Consider the following 18446-nt stretch of genomic DNA (forward strand, 5'->3'; position numbering starts at 1 on the left):
ACAACATTTATCATCAACAAAAACAAGTAGGCAACCAAGAGAAGTCTGTTTTAAAGTTGCATTTATTCACCCTCAAATCAAGAAAAAAAAGCACATTAAATCTCAGCCATGGTTTCATTTGTACAGTATTTCACACACTTAAAAACAACAGCACATTCACACTTCAAACAGAGCTGTCACCAATGAATGCTTCAAAACAGGTAAACAAAACACCACCACCCCTCCCATCCACAGCTTCACCACCCCTCCCATCCACAGCTTCAGCACCCCTCTCATCCACAGCTTCAGCACCCCTCTCATCCACAGCTTCACCACCCCTCCCATCCACAGCTCCACCACCCCTCCCATCCACAGCTCCACCACCCCTCCCATCCACAGCTTCACCACCCCTCCCATCCACAGCTTCACCACCCCTCCCATCCACAGCTTCAGCACCCCTCCCATCCACAGCTGGTCAAAAGTAGTGCACTACATAGGGAATAGGGAGCCATTTGGGATGCACTCAATGTGGGGTATAAATAGGCTGCCATTATGGAAGCAGCCTAGTAGAGGAGGAACAGAGGAGGAGGAGGAGGAAAAGAGGAGGAAGTAGAGAGGAGTGGAAGAGGAGGAAGAGAAGAGAAGGAGAGGAGGAGGAGGAGAGGGAGGAGGAGGAGGAAAAGAGGAGGAGAGGAGGAAGTAGAGAGGAGTGGAAGAGGAGGAAGAGAAGAGAAGGAGAGGAGGAGGAGGAGGAGGAGAGGAGGAAAAGAGGAGGAGAGGAGGAAAAGAGAGGAGGAGGAGGAAGAGGAGGTAATACTGGAGGCTTCTCCATCCATCTGGTGGACTGATGCTATTCTAGGAGGGATTGGATCATCAGAGTTAGGGTAAAAGCCAGTATCGAACTAATCCCCCAAACACACACCTGTGTGTATGTGTGTGTGTGTGTGTGTGTGCGTGTGTGTTATACACAGACCAGAGAGTTATTCTGTACAGCAGCAGCATGTAGACTTGTAGTGAGTGGATGAGTGTCATAGTAACAGACTACCTGCTGTTCAGATGATTGACAGCAGTTGAACAGTACAAAACCAGAAGAATACTAATAATAAAACGTATGATAATGACACTAATATTAAAAAGGCAAAGGATGAATCCTCAGTTGAAACACTTAGACATGACAGTGTGATGGTTTGGTAAAAGAGAGATACAGGAAGATAAAGGTAGGAAGGATTGATGGGTGGATGGGTGTTAATCAGGGCTTCAGGTAAACGTGTCCATTAGATCTCCTGGTATGATGAAACAGGAAGTGTGTATTCCTCTTCACTGTCCCTGTGAACAAACAGAACACACACGTTAGCACACACCAACACACTTAAACGGGACTGACCACATGCAGACTTTCCGCACCTCATCCACTCACGCCCACAGATATACACTCATCCACACACACACTGATATACACTCATCCACACTCACAGATATACACTCATCCACACACACACACACACACACACGCACGCACGCAGGGTAGCCTAGTAGTTAGAGCGTTGGACTAATAACCTTAATTAATAACTAAGTTCGAATCCCCGAGCTAGTACAAATCTGTCGTTCTGCCTCTGAACAGGCAGTTAACCAACTGTTATTGAAAATAAGAATTTGTTCTTAACTGACTTGCCTCTAAAAAAATATATATATATATCCATAATTGCCTTGTTCAGGGCAGAACGACAGATTTTCACCTTGTCGGCTCGGGGGATCCAATCTTGCAACCCTAGTTAACTAGTCCAACACAATAACGACCTGCCTCTCTCTCGTTGCACTCCACAAGGAGACTGCCTGTTACGCGAATGCAGTAAGCCAAGGTAAGTTGCTAGCTAGCATTAAATTGATCTAATAAAAAAAACAATCAATCATAATCACTAGTTAACTACACATGGTTGATGATATTACTAGATATTATCTAGCATGTCCTGCGTTGCATATAATCTGACTGAGCAAACAAGCATACAAGTATCTACAGTACTTTCCGGACTATAAGCCGCTGCTTTATTCCCACGCTTTGAACCTCGCGGTTTATACAATGACGCGGTTAATTTATGGATTTTTCCCGCTTTCACAAGATTCATGCCGCCAAACAACTGAGCACCGTCACATAATGTGACATAAATCGAGCGCGCTCAAACTTCCCATCATTCTGATTACAGTAGTCATTTTGTCACCCTCTGTCACGCCCTGGTCTAAGTATTTTGTGTTTTTTCTTCATGTATTGGGTCAGGCCAGGGTGTGGCATGGAGTTTTTGTATTGTGGTGTGTTTTGTCTTGGGGTTTTGGTGTGTATATATTTGGGATTGTAGCTATGATTCTCAATCAGAGGCAGGTGCTTATCGTTGTCTCTGATTGGGAACCATATTTAGGCAGCCATATTCTTTGAGTTTGTCGTGGGTGATTGTCCTTAGTGTCTTACTTGTACTCGCTGTTAGTTTGCACTAGATAGGCTGTTTTCGGTTTTCATTACGTTTATTGTTTTGTAGTGTTTAGTGTTTAGTCGTGTTTACGTTTTGTTTAAATAAATATGGATCGCAATCGACACGCTGCAGTTTGGTCCGACTCTCCTTCATCACCACACTTAGAAAACCGTAACAGAATCACCCACCACCAACGGACCAAGCAGCGTGTTAACAGGCAGGAGCCACAGGAGAGGCAACAGAGGCAGCAGCAGCAGGAGCAGCAGCTGCAGTGGGAGAGGCTGCACCACCTGGATAAATGGACATGGGAGGAGGAACTGGACGGTAAAGGACCCTGGGCTCAGCCTGGAGAATATCGCCGCCCCAAGGAAGAACTGGAGGCGGCGAAAGCTGAGAGGCGCAGATATGAGGAGGCAGCACGGCGTAGCGGATGGAAGCCTGAGAATCAGCCCCAAAAATGTCTTGGGGGGGGGGCTCAGGGAGAGTGTGGCAGAGTCAGGAGTCAGACCTGAGCCAACTCTCCCTGTTTATCGTGAGGAGCCAAGGAGGAGACCAGAACCAGAGCCGGTGTTGGAGGTGAGCGAAACAGAGACTGTGAAGGAGTTAATGGGGAAATTGGAGGAGAGAGAAATGAGGGAGTTGCTGTGTTGGTGCTTTTTGCATGGAATTCGCCCGACGGAACGTGTTGGGGATTTGATGGCACCTGGGTTAGCGCTCCATACTCGTCCTGAGGTGCGTGTTAGTCGGCTGGTGAAGTTGGTGCCAGCCTCACGCACCAGGCCTCCTGTGCACATCCCTAGCCTTGCACATCCTGTGCCAACACTGCTCTCAAGATCTCCAGTACGCCTTCACGGTCTAGCCCATCCTGTGCCACCTCCACACTCCAGTCCTCCGGTAGCAGCTCCCCGCACCAGGCTTCCTGTGCGTGTCCTCGGTCCAGTAACACCAGTACCAGCACCACGCACCAGGCCTTCAGTGCGCCTCGCCTGTTCAGCGCAGCCAGCGCTTTTCTCCTCTCCTGCGCTGCCGGAGTCTCCCGCCTGTTCAGCGCAGCTAGCGCTTTTCTCCTCTCCTGCGCTGCTGGAGTCTCCCGCCTGTTTAGCGCAGCCAGAGCCTTTCTCCTCTACAGCGCTGCCGGAGTCTCCCGCCTGTTTAGCGCAGACAGAGCTGCCAGCCTGCAGGGAGCAGCTGGAGCTGCCAGCCTGCATGGAAAAGCCAGAGCTGCCAGCCTGCATGGAGCAGCCAGAGCTGTCAGTCTACATGAAGCAGCCAGAGCTGTCAGTCTGCATGGAGCAGCCAGAGCTGCCAGTCTGCATGAAGCAGCCAGTCTACATGGAGCAGCCAGAGCTGTCAGTCTGCATGAAGCAGCCAGAGCTGTCAGTCTACATAGAGCCGCCAGAGCTGCCAGTCTGCAAGGAGCTGCCAGTCTACATGGAGCAGCCAGAGCTGTCAGTCTACACGGAGCTGTCAGTCTGCACGGAGCTGTCAGTCTGCAAGGAGCTGTCAGTCTGCAAGGAGCTGTCAGTCTGCAAGGAGCTGTCAATCTGCAAGGAGCTGTCAGTCTGCAAGGAGCTGTCAGTCTGCAAGGAGCTGTCAGTCTGCACAGAGCTGTCAGTCTGCAAGGAGCTGTCAGTCTGCAAGGAGCTGTCAGTCTGTAAGGAGCTGTCAGTCTGTAAGGAGCTGCCAGTCTGCAAGGGGCTGCCAGTCAGCACGGAGCCGCCAGAGCTGTCAGTCTGTAAGGAGCCGCCAGAGCTGTCAGCCTATATGGAGCAGCCAGTGCAGCCAGTCTGCCCAGCGCCGCCAGTGCCGCCAGTCTGCCCAGCATCGCCAGTCTGCCCAGCGCCGCCAGTCTGCCCGGCGTCGCCAGTCTGCCCAGCGTCGCCAGTCTGCCCAGCGTCGCCAGTCTGCCCAGCGTCGCCAGTCTGCCCAGCATCGCCAGTCTGCCCAGCATCGCCAGTCTGCCCAGCATCGCCAGTCTGCCCAGCGCCGCCAGTCTGCCCAGCATCGCCAGTCTGCCCAGAGCCGCCAGTCTGCCCAGCGCCGCCAGTCTGCCCAGCGCCGCCAGTCTGCCCAGCGCCGCCAGATCTGCCATTCAGCCAGACTCTTCCAGTCAACCAGACTCTTTCAGATCTGCCAGTCAACCAGACTCTTCCAGATCTGCCAGTCAACCAGACTCTTCCAGATCTGCCAGTCAACCAGACTCTTCCAGATCTGCCAGTCAACCAGACTCTTCCAGATCTGCCAGTCAACCAGACTCTTCCAGATCTGCCAGCCAGCCAGGATCTGGTAGATATATCTACCTGCCTGAGCTTCCTCTCACTCCTGAGCTTCCTCTCACTCCTGAGCTTCCTCTCACTCCTGAGCTTCCTCTCACTCCTGAGCTTCCTCTCATTCCCGAGCTTCCCCTCAGTCCCGAGCTGCCTCAGTCCCGAGCTGTCCTTCAGTCCCGATCTGCTCCTCAGTCCAGTGGGGTTCTGGGTGAGGACTACTAGGCCATGGTCGGCGGCGAGGGTGGACTATCCAGGGACGAAGGGAGAGGGGACTAAGACATTAAAGGAGTGGGGTCCACGTCCCGCGCCGGAGCCGCCACCATGGACAGACGCCCACCCGGACCCTCCCTATTGTTTTGAGGTGCGTTCGGGAGTCCGCACCTTAAGGGGGGGGTTCTGTCACGCCCTGGTCTATGTATTTTGTGTTTTTCTTCATGTATTGGGTCAGGCCAGGGTGTGGCATGGAGTTTTTGTATTGTGGCGTGTTTTGTCTTGGGGTTTTGGTGTGTATATATTTGGGATTGTAGCTAGTGGGGTTTTCTAGCAAAGTCTATGGCTGTCTGGAGTGATTCTCAATCAGAGGCAGGTGCTTATCGTTGTCTCTGATTGGGAACCATATTTAGGCAGCCATATTCTTTGAGTTTGTCGTGGGTGATTGTCCTTAGTGTCTTACTTGTACTCTCTGTTAGTTTGCACTAGATAGGCTGTTTTCGGTTTTCATTACGTTTATTGTTTTGTAGTGTTTAGTGTTTAGTCGTGTTTACGTTTTGTTTAAATAAATATGGATCGCAATCGACACGCTGCAGTTTGGTCCGACTCTCCTTCATCACCACACTTAGAAAACCGTAACACCCTCATCATGGCAAAGACACAGAGAAATGCATATGATGCAGCTTTCAAGTTGAAGGCGATCGATCTGGCTGTTGGAAAAGGAAATAGAGCTGCTGACAGCGTGGAGCATTGTCAAAACATCCACTATCATCAACGGGTTTCGAAAGGCTGGACTGCTGCGTGTTGAAGAGGGCAGCGATCCAACATCGGATGAAGCAATTCTGAGGCTATTCAACTCCGACACCGAAGGAGATGACTTCAGTGGTTTCAGTGCACAGGAGGAGGAAGATAGTGACCAATGACTTTCTTGGTAGTTTCGTTTAAAGGCTGTGTAAAGTTAATTTGTTTCAATGTACCGGTAGGCACTTGCGGCTTATAGACATGTGCGGCTTATTTATGTACAAAATACATATTTTTGAATAATTCAGTGGGTGCGGTTTATATTCAGGTGCGCTTAATAGTCCAGCAATTACGGTAAGTATCTGACTGAGCGGTGGTAGGCAGAAGCAGGCGCGTAAACATTAATTCAAACAGCACTTTCGTGAGTTTTGCCAGCAGCTCTTCGTTGTGTGTCAAGCATTGCGCTGTTTATGACTTCAAGCCTATCAACTCCCGAGATGAGGCTGGTGTAACCGGAGTGAAATGGCTAGCTAGTTAGCGTGCGCTAATAGTGTTTCAAACGTCAGTTGCTCTGAGCCTTGGGGTGGTTGTTCCCCTTGCTCCGCATGGGTAACGCTGCTTCGATGGTGGCTGTTGTCGTTGTGTTGCTGGTTCGAGCCCAGGGAGGAGCGAGGAGAGGGACGGAAGCTATACTGTTACACTGGCAATACTAAAGTGCCTATAAGAACATCCAATAGTCAAAGGTTAATGAAATACAAATGGTATGGAGGGAAATAGTCCTATAATTCCTATAATAACTACAACCTAAAACTTCTTACCTGGGAATATTGAAGACTCATGTTAAAAGGAACCACCAACTTTCATATGTTCTCATGTTCTGAGCAAGGATCTGAAACCTTAGCTTTTTTACATGGCACATATTGCACTTTTACTTTCTTCTCCAACACTTTGTTTTTGCATTATTTAAACCAAATTGAACATGTTTCATTATTTACTTGAGGCTAAATTGTCATTATTACAACAACAAAAAAATGGTCAGATTCTCTCCATCACTCCTTAGCCCCTTCCATCTTCTCTCCATCACTCCTTACCACCTTCCATCTTCTCTCCATCACTCCTTAGCCTCTTCCATCTTCTCTCCATCACTCCTTAGCCCCTTCCATCTTCTCTCCATCACTCCTTAGCCCCTTCCATCTTCTCTCCATCACACCTTAGCCCCTTCCATCTTCTCTCCATCACACCTTAGCCCCTTCCATCTTCTCTCCATCACACCTTAGCCCCTTCCATCTTCTCTCCATCACTCCTTAGCCCCTTCCATCTTCTCTCCATCACTCCTTAGCCCCTTCCATCTTCTCTCCATCACTCCTTAGCCCCTTCCATCTTCTCTCCATCACTCCTTAGCCCCTTCCATCTTCTCTCCATCACTCCTTAGCCCCTTCCATCTTCTCTCCATCACTCCTTAGCCCCTTCCATCTTCTTTCCATCACTCCTTAGCCCCTTCCATCTTCTCTCCATCACTCCTAAGCCCCTTCCATCTTCTCTCCATCACTCCTTAGCCCCTTCCATCTTCTCTCCATCACTCCTTAGCCCCTTCCATCTTCTCTCCATCACTCCTTAGCCCCTTCCATCTTCTCTCCATCACTCCTTAGCCCCTTCCATCTTCTCTCCATCACTCCTTAGCCCCTTCCATCTTCTCTCCATCACTCCTTAGCCCCTTCCATCTTCTCTCCATCACTCCTTAGCCCCTTCCATCTTCTCTCCATCACTCCTTAGCCCCTTCCATCTTCTCTCCATCACTCCTTAGGAAAGAGAGGTGTAGAGGAAAGAGAGGTGTAGAGGAAAGAGAGGTGTAGAGGAAAGAGAGGTGGAGAGGAAAGAGAGGTGGAGAGGAGAGAGGTGGAGGTGAAAGAGAGGTGGAGGTGAAAGAGATGGAGAGGAAAGAGGTGGAGAGGAAAGAGAGGTGGAGAGGGTGGAGTTGAAAGAGAGATGGAGGTGAAAGAGTGATGGAGAGGAAAGAGAGGTGGAGAGGAAAGAGAGGTGGAGAGGAAAGACAGATGGACAGGAAAGACAGATGGACAGGAAAGACAGGTGGAGGTGAAAGAGAGGTGGAGGTGAAAGAGAGATCAGGGTGAAAGAGAGGTGGAGGTGGAGCTGAAAGAGAGGTGGAGGTGAAAGAGGTGGAGGTGAAAGAGCATGGACAGGAAGGAGAGGTTGAGGTGAAAGAGGTCGAGTTGAAAGAGGTGGAGAGGAAGGAGAGGTAGAGATGAAAGAGGTGGAGATGAAGGAGAGGTAGACAGGAAGGAGAGGTGGACAGGAAGGAGAGGTAGACAGGAAGGAGAGGTGGACAGGAAGGAGAGGTGGACAGGAAGGAGAGGTGGACAGGAAAGAGGTAGACAGGAAAGAGTTAGACAGGAAAGAGGTAGACAGGAAGGAGAGGTGGAGATAAAAGAGAGATGGACAGGAAGGAGAGATGGACAGGAAGGAGAGATGGACAGGAAGGAGCGATGGACAGGAAGGAAAGGTGGAGATGAAGGAGAGGTGGAGGTGACAAGGAGAGGAAGCCTCTTTCACCGTAACCATTAGATATTAGTGATTAGGTCAGCCTGCTGCTGTGTCCTGAGCACCATACTGCTCCCAGAGCATTGTTCATCCATTATTCAGACTCCCTCAGGCACCACGGCAACCCACAATCCAATTAGACCAGCAGGTGTGTGTGTCTCAGAGTGACAGCACAGACTGCCTGTTACCAACTATAACTGTACTCAGCTGCAGAACATCTAACCCAGTTTCCACTACCAAGTCTCAGATCATGTAAAGCTTGCTTTACTCCATAGCTTCAAAACTATATTAAAACTAGATTTCTCCTTCTTCCATAGCTCTGTATTAAACATTTTGAGAGTGGTTACATTTCTCCAGCCGCATCCCTCAACTGTTAACCAAAACAAGTGTCAGGGTGACGGCTTGTTGTTTTCTAATCCCAGATTGCCTGTTTAAACCAGTTTCACTTCAAGGAAACCATGGCATTTCCTCTAAATCTATTTCCTCCGGGGCCGTAGGTATCGACCCTCCGGGGCAGTAGGTATCGACCCTCCGGGGCAGTAGGTATCGACCCTCCGGGGCAGTAGGTATCGACCCTCCGGGGCAGTAGGTATCGACCCTCCGGGGCCGTAGGTATCGACCCTCCGGGGCCGTAGGTATCGACCCTCCGGGGCCGTAGGTATCGACCCTCCGGGGCCGTAGGTATCAATCCTCCGGGGCCGTAGGTATCAACCCTCCGGGGCAGTAGGTATCAACCCTCCGGGGCAGTAGGTATCGACCCTCCGGGGCAGTAGGTATCGACCCTCCGGGGCAGTAGGTATCGACCCTCCGGGGCAGTAGGTATCAACCCTCCGGGGCAGTAGGTATCGACCCTCCGGGGCAGTAGGTATCGACCCTCCGGGGCAGTAGGTATCAACGTTCTCAGAGTAGGCGTGGTGCTATAGGGTCAGTTCCCCTCTACAGGTAATCTAAAGGCGTCCACATACATAGGTTGGGTTTGCTCCTAGCAGAACTCAGCTAGGCCAAGTGAATGTCTGTTCTTGCATACTCCCTTAAAATACCTTCGCTTTAAAAACAAGAAAAGCATCAATATTACCGTTTGTCCCTCTTGAGACACTGTAGCAGCAAGTACACACACTGTAGCACTGTAGCAGCAAGTACACACACTGTAGCACTGTAGCAGCAAGTACACTTCCTCAAAAATCGGAATTAAGATTAAATTAATTACAGATTTCTTAGTTGACGTTTTTGCCGAGGTCTCAGTCGCGCAATTTTACATCTAAGATACAGTATTTCTCAAGTGAACAAAATGTGCATGAAAACTAGTTGCCTGTCGTCGAATGACAACAAACACTTAATTGAAGAATCCGCACTGCTGACCAATCACCGATGAAGGATCGTAGACTTCAGCTACAGAAGAAAAAACGCTGTGTGCTCAAACAGACGGGAAAAAGGCTGCAGAACACCAAAACGAACCAAAATGATACAACATGTAGTCACAATATATGCAGCAACTGTTTCAACTGGGAAGCATATGGTAAGCCTTATTCCCTGTGATCTAAAAGGCTAAACTGATCCTAGATCAGCACTCCTACTCTGAGACACTTTGTGGATACAGCCCCTGGCCAAGCCAGGGAGAGACCGCAGCTGCTGCCAGCGTGACTCAGGACTGACTTGGCAGTTCCTCTAACTTAAATAGTATGTGTGTGTGTGGACAGAATGCGTGCGTTAGTGTGCACATGCCAGCCAACTTGCCGATCTTCACAGACATGACTGTGTCTCAGCACCCATAGTCAGCGAGACAAGCTCAGGCCTGACTTATGCTGAATTCCAAATAGACCCTACCCCGCTAGAGAGACCCTACTCCACTAGACGGACCCTACCCCACTAGAGAGACCCTACTCCACTAGACGGACCCTACTCCACTAGAGAGACCCTACTCCCCTAGACGGACCTTACTCCACTAGAGAGACCCTACTCCCCTAGACGGACCCTACTCCACTAGAGAGAACCTACTCCACTAGACGGACCCTACTCCCCTAGAGAGACCCTACTCCACTAGACGGACCCTACTCCACTAGAGGGACCCTACTCCACTAGAGGGACCCTACTCCACTAGAGGGACCCTACTCCACTAGACGGACCCTAACCCACTAGACGGACCCTAACCCACTAGACGGACCCTACTCCCCTAGACGGACCCTACTCCCCTAGACGGACCCTACTCCCCTAGACGGACCCTACTCCCCTAGAGAGACCCTACTCCCCTAGACGGACCCTACTCCCCTTGCCACTCCTGAAATCTGAAATGGTTGAATAGGTGGAGGCCTTCTCTCCCTCCCTCCCACTTTCAGTCTTCCCTTTCTATCTCACCCTTCCTCTCTTTCTCAGTCTGGGATCTATGAACGACTCTGCAAAAACAAAACATGTCATTGCTTGTTGTTGTCTCTCAGTCGTGTAAGTCATCCGTTTGGACTGTAATCTGAGCAGTAATAGAGGTTAACAGATAGGCTGTACTGAGAGTCAGGTGGACTGGGATCAGACCAAGACACTGTGGATGGACATCTCTCTCTCCTGACGGATCAGTACATACACACACAGGGTGAAGGCATCTGCAGTGACAACATCTTCTGGTCTCAGCGACCTACGCGCACACACACACACGATCTCAGCCCCTCACCACCCACAGTTTGGCAGGAAGTCTGCATGACTCAACATTTATGACTAGTAGCCAATCGCAGGCCAGGAGAGAGGGGCACTGTCCAGTGGGAACTCAGAATCCGACAGGCATCCGTCACCTGCATCTGCGTAAGCAGGACGTCACACTTCCACAGGCAGCTTTCTGATTCGACGTCTCGCTCACAGGCAGTCTGCTGATTTGACTGCTGGTTTGAGTGATGTGCCTGGACGAAGCAACTTTTAACGAAGACAAGAGTTGGCTGATGGACAACTGCTAGTCTGAATTTCTAGTCTGAAAACCACTGCTAGCTCCTACCACTTTGTTAGACTTGAGGATTTGTGTTACCTACCCCAAGCTGATTCATTGGTTTTATCTTAGTGGCCGAACAAGTCTTGTGATATGCAGAAGGGATAAGGTGAATGGTTGTCAACTCAGTTGTTCAGTTCAATGTGGTTCCCTGAGTGTGCCAGGGGCAAATCTGACATCGCACACTATTACCTATATAGGGCACTATTTCAAATGGCACCCTATTCCGAAAATAGGGCTATGGTCAAAAGTAGCGCACTATAGGCTCCCGAGTGTCGCAGCGGTCTATAGCCTGGGGTGGACCTGGTTCGATTCAGGCTTTATCACACCTGGCCGTGATTGGGAGTCCCATAGGGTGGCGCACAATTGGCCCAGCGTTGTCCGTGTTAGGGTTTGGCCGGGGTAGGCCGTCACTGTAAATAACAATCTGTTCTTAACTGGACTTGCCTAGTTAAATAAAGCTTAAATACAAATAAATACATTTGCCGTGTTCAAAAGGTAATGTAGTAAATATGGACTGAGGTGCCATTTTGGATGAAACTCATGTGACTGGCCATCACCACATTGGCGTAGTCCAACTCTTACCTCACTTCCTCTTCTTTGAGCCTGCGGGCTGCCTGCTTTGACTGTTTAATCTGCAAGTCCAGTCTGTGCAGGAAGTCTTGAGCCGACAGCTCTTCTGGCTGGGGCCGTTTATAACTACTACTGTCCTTATCCCCAGGGGCCAGAGGTGGCGAGGGGTCCTCCTCAGTGTCCCTGTCCTGCCCCACACAAAGGGGGTTGAAGTCCTGGTCCTGGGGATCTCCGTCGGGGGACTCTAGAGACAGGCCGTTGAAGGGAGAGGTCTTCTCTGAGACCACAGGGATGTTGAGGGTGTTACGCAGGAAGATACAGTCGTTACTGAACATCTTGTTAGTCCTCTTGATCTGCTCCATCTGGAATCATATGTGTGACATAACAGTAATAACACATTAATAACAGGTTAACAAAACAATAACATCAGTACTAATAACAGGTTAACAAAACAATACAAACAAAACAATAACAGTACTAATAACAGGTTAACAAACAATAACAGTACTAATAACAGGTTAACAAAACAATAACATCAGTACTAATAACAGGTTAACAAAACAATAACATCAGTACTAATAACAGGTTAACAAAACAATAACATCAGTACTAATAACAGGTTAACAAAACAATAACAGTACTAATAACAGGTTAACAAAACAATAACATCAGTACTAATAACAGGTTAACAAAACAATAACATCAGTACTAATAACAGGTTAACAAAACAATAACATCAGTACTAATAACAGGTTAACAAAACAATAACATCAGTACTAATAACAGGTTAACAAAACAATAACAGTACTAATAACAGGTTAACAAAACAATAACAGTACTAATAACAGGTTAACAAAACAATAACATCAGTACTAATAACAGGTTAACAAAACAATAACATCAGTACTAATAACAGGTTAACAAAACAATAACATCAGTACTAATAACAGGTTAACAAAACAATAACATCAGTACTAATAACAGGTTAACAAAACAATAACATCAGTACTAATAACTGCAGTCACAAAGCAGCCATAACATAAATAGCAATACTAACAAGATTGTAATAACACAAGACAGTAACAACAGTATCAATACTGATAGAAATGTAGGTAGTAACACATGTTGTTATTGGGTGAGAGATGAGCAATGTACTCAGATCTTCAGGAAGACAGACATTCCTAGAAGCCCCCAGGGCTGGGAGGGGCTACTCCAGTCCTGGAGGGACACAGTGTGTGCAAGCGTCTGTTTCACCACAACACTGACACACCAGATGAAAGGAAAGCCAGCACACTGTGCTCCTTCAGGACTGGAGTAGTCCACAGTGGTCATCAGTGACAGTGAGCTTCAGAGATGGGAAAGAGGAATGCCAAACACTGCATGTGGCTGAAGTTGCTCACACAAGATCACATGAACCTTTGTGTAGCCAACATTCTGTTATGAGTCATGATGACCATGTTGTTAATGCAACAATGTAACAGTAACAATGTAGCTAATGTGGAGCAGGGACGCTCAGGCCTTGAATGGGATGAAATCTGATACTGAAGTTTCTGGTTCGAAGCCTGCCCAGTCCGTCCGTTGCATTCAGGTATCATGAGAGTAAGTAATAAATGTTTGGATCTAATAATAATTTAATCGTGTAGGAGATCTATGCTAGGTTAATCTTGGCCCTGGTTTTATTATACACCATGATATGACAGCGTAGCAAATAGGTGGTCCCAAAAAATGCTCGCATGCATGACAGTTGATCAAAACAAATGCGCGGTGAATGAGATTTCACATTTTAATATCCACAACCATAACACACAAGACATTCACACAAGACGTGTGTGTGTGTGTGTGCCGGTAATAATAACCTTACCGTTACTTCGTATTTGAGGGCTATGCCCTGCAAAGTGTCGCTGTCTGTGACCCGATGCTCTATGTATTTCTCGCCGAGAGAAGCCGCGACGCTAGCCGTACTCCCGTAAGACCGGATCTTGGTTCGGGCCAGACTCTGAGACAGTTCACTGTCGGACTCTGAACCGGACCGGGACCGGGGAAAGATGGGCTGTCCGATACCAAACCTCGCTCCACCATCCCTCATCGGCAGGACAGGCGAGTACTCCGCCATCTTCTCTCAGTAGCTGCTTGTTGGTTCGTGATGCGCCGACTGCACTCAGCTAACCTGGGCTAGGAGGTAGCCAAGTGGCTGGCTAGCTTAATCAGTCAGGCTGCGGGAAGATTGCCATTTCTAGTTTGGTGACACATGTCGATCCTGTGTGAATGTGGCATATTTCAGGTCAGGCAAAACCGAGCCGTTCGCTGTTTGATGCAACAGACAGACAGTCGTGACTTACTTACGTCGCAGACGTAAAAAAACAACAACGTGAAACGCTCCGTGTGAATTTGGGGCAATGCAATTGGATACGCACTCCAGCGTGTCTTTTCCGCTCCACGCTTGTGACGTCACCAGTGTCATTCAGAGCACAGTTCTGGCATACTGCTAGCTAGGGCCCAACAATGCAGATGTTGTTTTACAGTAGGCCTATCTGATAAAAAATAATGTCAGTCTACTTTAAAAAATATATGTTCACACCAAACCATTGTGAAATAGAGTGAATATGTACTTTATTGTCGATTTGATTAGAATAGCATCCCATGGATGGTGAGCAATTTTGGGGTTAAGTGCCTTGCTCAAGGACACAACAGTGGTTTGTGGGCCCACCTACCAGCCTGGGGCTGTTGATATTGCCTGGTCATCCTTCATGGTAAGTTTCATGTCCCTGTGAGCTGTGTTTTCCATGCCAAAAAAGCCTATTCAATTGAATTGACTATTAACTATTACAACACTGTAAATAGCTGTAATATTTGAAATGTGTCTATTCTTTTGAAACTTGTGAGAGAGAGAGAGAGAGAGAGAGAAAAAGATAGAGAGAGAGAGAAAGAGAGAGAAAGAGAGAGAGAGAGAGAAAGAGAGAGAGAAGAGAGAGAGAAAGAGAGAGAGAAAGAGAAAGAGAGAGAAAGAGAGAGAGAAAGAGAGAGAAAGAGAGACAGACAGAGAGACAGAGAGAGACAGAGAGAGAGGACAAACCCAGTGGCCACCACAAGTGTTACATATCAAATTCTTATTGACTGGATTTTTAAGAAGAACTTAAGATGTGCTATCTTGTTTTTGTACTTTTTCCATCAATAGAGATTTTGGTTTGGGAGAGTCTCTCATAGAGAGGAGTGGATGGTGGTTTGGGAGAGTCTCTCATAGAGAGGAGTGGACGGTGGTTTGGGAGAGTCTCTCATAGAGAGGAGTGGACGGTGGTTTGGGAGAGTCTCTCATAGAGAGGAGTGGATGGTGGTTTGGGAGAGTCTCTCATAGAGAGGAGTGGATGGTGGTTTGGGAGAGTCTCTCATAGAGAGGAGTGGACGGTGGTTTGGGAGAGTCTCTCATAGAGAGGAGTGGACGGTGGTTTGGGAAAGTCTCTCATAGAGAGGAGTGGACGGTGGTTTGGGAGAGTCTCTCATAGAGAGGAGTGGACAGTGGTTTGGGAGAGTCTCTCATAGAGAGGAGTGGACGGTGGTTTGGGAGAGTCTCTCATAGAGAGGATTCCTCTAGTCTGTCTCTTCTTAGATGACATGAAGAGGAAGCAGGGACAGATTGGGACCAGAAACCGGACCACTTTTTTATCTCGAGGCCACCATATTTGTCAAACAATGATAATTTTGCGCAAAAACACAAATTTAGACAGGCCCACAGGGCTAAAAATTGGACCAGTCCACCTGGCATTTACCTGAAATGTCCTATGACCAGTCCTCCCCTGAGAGGAAGTGTATATGTGTCTTTATAGCAGACATGTTCCGAAAACAAACACATTCCCATGACAACCAACCACTTCTGGGTAGTAGGGCCACTCTCTCTTCCTCATTGGGGAAAACCCAAGCAGGTGTTGCCACACACTATTGGGTGTAGTAACCAATTTATGTAATGATTGACTGAAATGCCCTATGACCAGTCCTCCCCTGAGGGGTCAGTGGGTCAGTGTGATGTGTGCTATCTGCTAAATGGAAGAGAAATCACTGTTAGATATGGACAATAAAGTTGTATTGTATAGTATCAACATTAAACAGTCTGTACCATTAAACAGTATCTACTCTGTTATTGTATACTGAAGAGACCCAGAACATCAACCACATATCACAGTCATAGTCAGTAAAACTTTCCTATTCTATTGTAGTCACCTGTTATGCTCATGTTGGACAAGCTGAGATTACTGTAGCGATGACAAGGTCTCAGATGCAGAGATTACACAGGGACACAACGACCAGCAAGTGCTGATGTGTCATACATACACACAGACACACACACGTACACACACACATTTTTCTGAATGCATCACCATATTGAAATGTAATTTGCTCAAAAACAAATATTGTGTTACTGAGGGAACAAACGTGGAGGAATAGAATCATGAACCCTGTATGATTAATTCATATCATTAGATGGAGATTATACTTCTGTCATGTCCTTTTTTTCTCTGACATTTAACTAATGGAAATCACATCATTAAAACACATGTACGGGCAGATGAACAGAGAGAAAGAGAGAGAGAGATGAAGGGAGAGAGATAGACAGAGCAGAGCAGAGTAAAATAGATATGAAGGGTAGAGAAAGAGAGAGAGAGAGAGAGAGAGAGAGAGAGAGAGAGAGAGATGAAGGGGATAGAGAGAGCAGAGGGAAAGAGAGAGATGAAGGGGAGAGGGAGAGAGAGCAGAGCGATAGATAGATGAAGGGAGAGAGAGATCAGAGAGAGCAGGGAGAGAGATGGAAAGAGAGAGTGGGGAGAGAAAGATGGAAAGGGAGAGGGGGGAGAGAGATGGAAAGAGAGAGGGGGAGAGAAAGATGGAGAGATTGGGGCATAAAGATGCTATAATTGACTGTTCTATATAATTGTGTGGATGGGGAAACTGCAACAACAAGTAGGGTGGTGAAAGGACAAGAAGAGAGAGAAAAAGAAAGAGGGAGAGAAAGAGAGAAAGGAAGAGAGCGAGAGAAAGAGAGCGAGAGAAAGCGTATGCACACAAACACATACACACATTTCTCTGAATGCATCACCATATTGAAATGTAATTTACTCAAAAACAAATATTGCATTACAAGTGGGAAACAAGAGGAGAAATAGATGAATGAATCCTGTATGATTAATTCATATAATTATATGGAGATTATGGTTTTGTAACATTCTTTTCTCTCTGAAATTCAACTAATGGAAATCACATCATTAACACACATGTAAGGGCAGATGGGCAGAGAGAGAGATGAAGGGGGAGAGAGACAGCAGAGCGAGAGAGAGTAGAGCGCAGAGAGAGAGAGCAAAGAGAGAGAGAAAGAGACCACTGACCACTTTGACTGACCCCAAATTAAGAAAATCCTTGACTATGTACAGACTCAGTGAGCATAGCCTTGCTATTGAGAGAGGCTGCCATAAGCAGACCTGGTTCTCGAGAGAAGACAGGCTATGTGCCCACTGCCCACAAAATGAGGTGGAAACTGAGCTACACTTCCTAACCTCCTGCCAAATGTATGACCACATTAGAGATACATACAGTACCAGTCAAAAGTTTGGCCACACCTACTCATTCAAGGGTTTTTCTTTATTTTTACTATTTTCTACAATGTAGAATAATAGTGAAGACATCAAAACTATGAAATAACACATGGAATCATGTAGTAACCAAAAAAAAACAAAAATGTATTTTATATTTGAGATTCTACAAAGTAGCCACCCTTTGTCTTGATGACAGCTTTGCACTCTCTTGGCATTCTCTCAACCAGTTTCATGAGTTAGTTACCTGGATTGCAATTTCAATTAACAGGTGCGCCTTGTTAAAGGTTCATTTGTGGAATTTCTTTCCTTCTTAATGCGTTCAAGCTAATGACAAGGTAGGGGTGGTACACAGAAGATAGCCCTATTTCGGTCCCTCCAGGATTCTGCAATCAGCACGGAAATATGCGAGAGCTCGCAATTTTGACCAACCCCCACACTTTTAGCTCATAAAAGGGTCCAATCAAAATCACAATCTCAAGAATTTTGAAGACAATTTACGCGAAAGAAATATCAATCCTCAAATTGAAAGCGATTGATCAGATTTAAATCTATTTGGGGGTTTTTGAGAGAGAGCGAGAGAGAGTGTGTGTGAGTGGGAATGGGAGGTGCATCTCGTGTTGGTAGAAAGCCCCCAGCCTGATGGAGAGGTGTGTGTGAGTGAATGTGTGAGTGGATTATGGCAGAACACTTTAGATGTTTCTAATAGTTTTTGTATTATGTATTCTGCATAAAATAGTCCTAAAATTGAGCACATATGACTTTTTATTGCTTTATATGAAATTAACGTGAGGAAAAACATCACAAAATGTATCAGATATTTTCAGAAAAGTTGCTGCAATATCAAGCATTTTAGACTGCAGAAATCACCAAAAAATATAAAAAATCAAATCAAATCCAATTTTATTTGTCACATACACATGGTTAGCAGATGTTATTAATGCGAGTGTAGCGAAATGCTTGTGCTTCTAGTTCTGACCATGCAGTAATATCCAACGAGTAATCTAACCTAACAATTTCACAACAACTACCTTATACACACAAGTGTAAAGGAAGGAATAAGAATTTGTACATCAAAAAAAATATATATGAATGAGTGATGGTATAGAAT

At 47.0% G+C, this 18446-nt stretch overlaps 1 protein-coding gene across 1 annotated transcript; it reads right to left on the reverse strand.

The window, feature by feature from the left end:
• Window positions 1-44: 44 nt before the first annotated feature.
• LOC109895308 (lysM and putative peptidoglycan-binding domain-containing protein 2) lies at window positions 45-14120 on the reverse strand. The gene is made up of 3 exons (XM_020488921.2): window positions 13621-14120; window positions 11772-12121; window positions 45-1305 (listed from the first exon to the last, which is right to left on the reverse strand). Exons 1-3 carry the CDS (start codon window positions 13870-13872, stop codon window positions 1254-1256), a joined length of 654 nt encoding a protein of 217 aa, XP_020344510.2. The 5' UTR covers window positions 13873-14120; the 3' UTR covers window positions 45-1253.
• Window positions 14121-18446: the final 4326 nt, after the last annotated feature.

Source organism: Oncorhynchus kisutch, unplaced genomic scaffold (assembly GCF_002021735.2).
Source record: "Oncorhynchus kisutch isolate 150728-3 unplaced genomic scaffold, Okis_V2 Okis03b-Okis08b_hom, whole genome shotgun sequence".
Classification (NCBI taxonomy): Eukaryota; Metazoa; Chordata; class Actinopteri; order Salmoniformes; family Salmonidae; genus Oncorhynchus; species Oncorhynchus kisutch.

Excerpts from the sequence above, each read along its gene's own strand:
- LOC109895308 (XM_020488921.2), bottom strand. The coding sequence starts at position 13,872 with ATGGCGGAGTACTCGCCTGTCCTGCCGATGAGGGATGGTGGAGCGAGG. Across the intron at positions 12,122-13,620 it reads CCCTCAAATACGAAGTAACG|ATGGAGCAGATCAAGAGGAC; the intron begins GTAAGGTTATTA and ends ATATGATTCCAG. Across the intron at positions 1,306-11,771 it reads CTCAAAGAAGAGGAAGTGAG|GGACAGTGAAGAGGAATACA; the intron begins GTAAGAGTTGGA and ends GTTTGTTCACAG.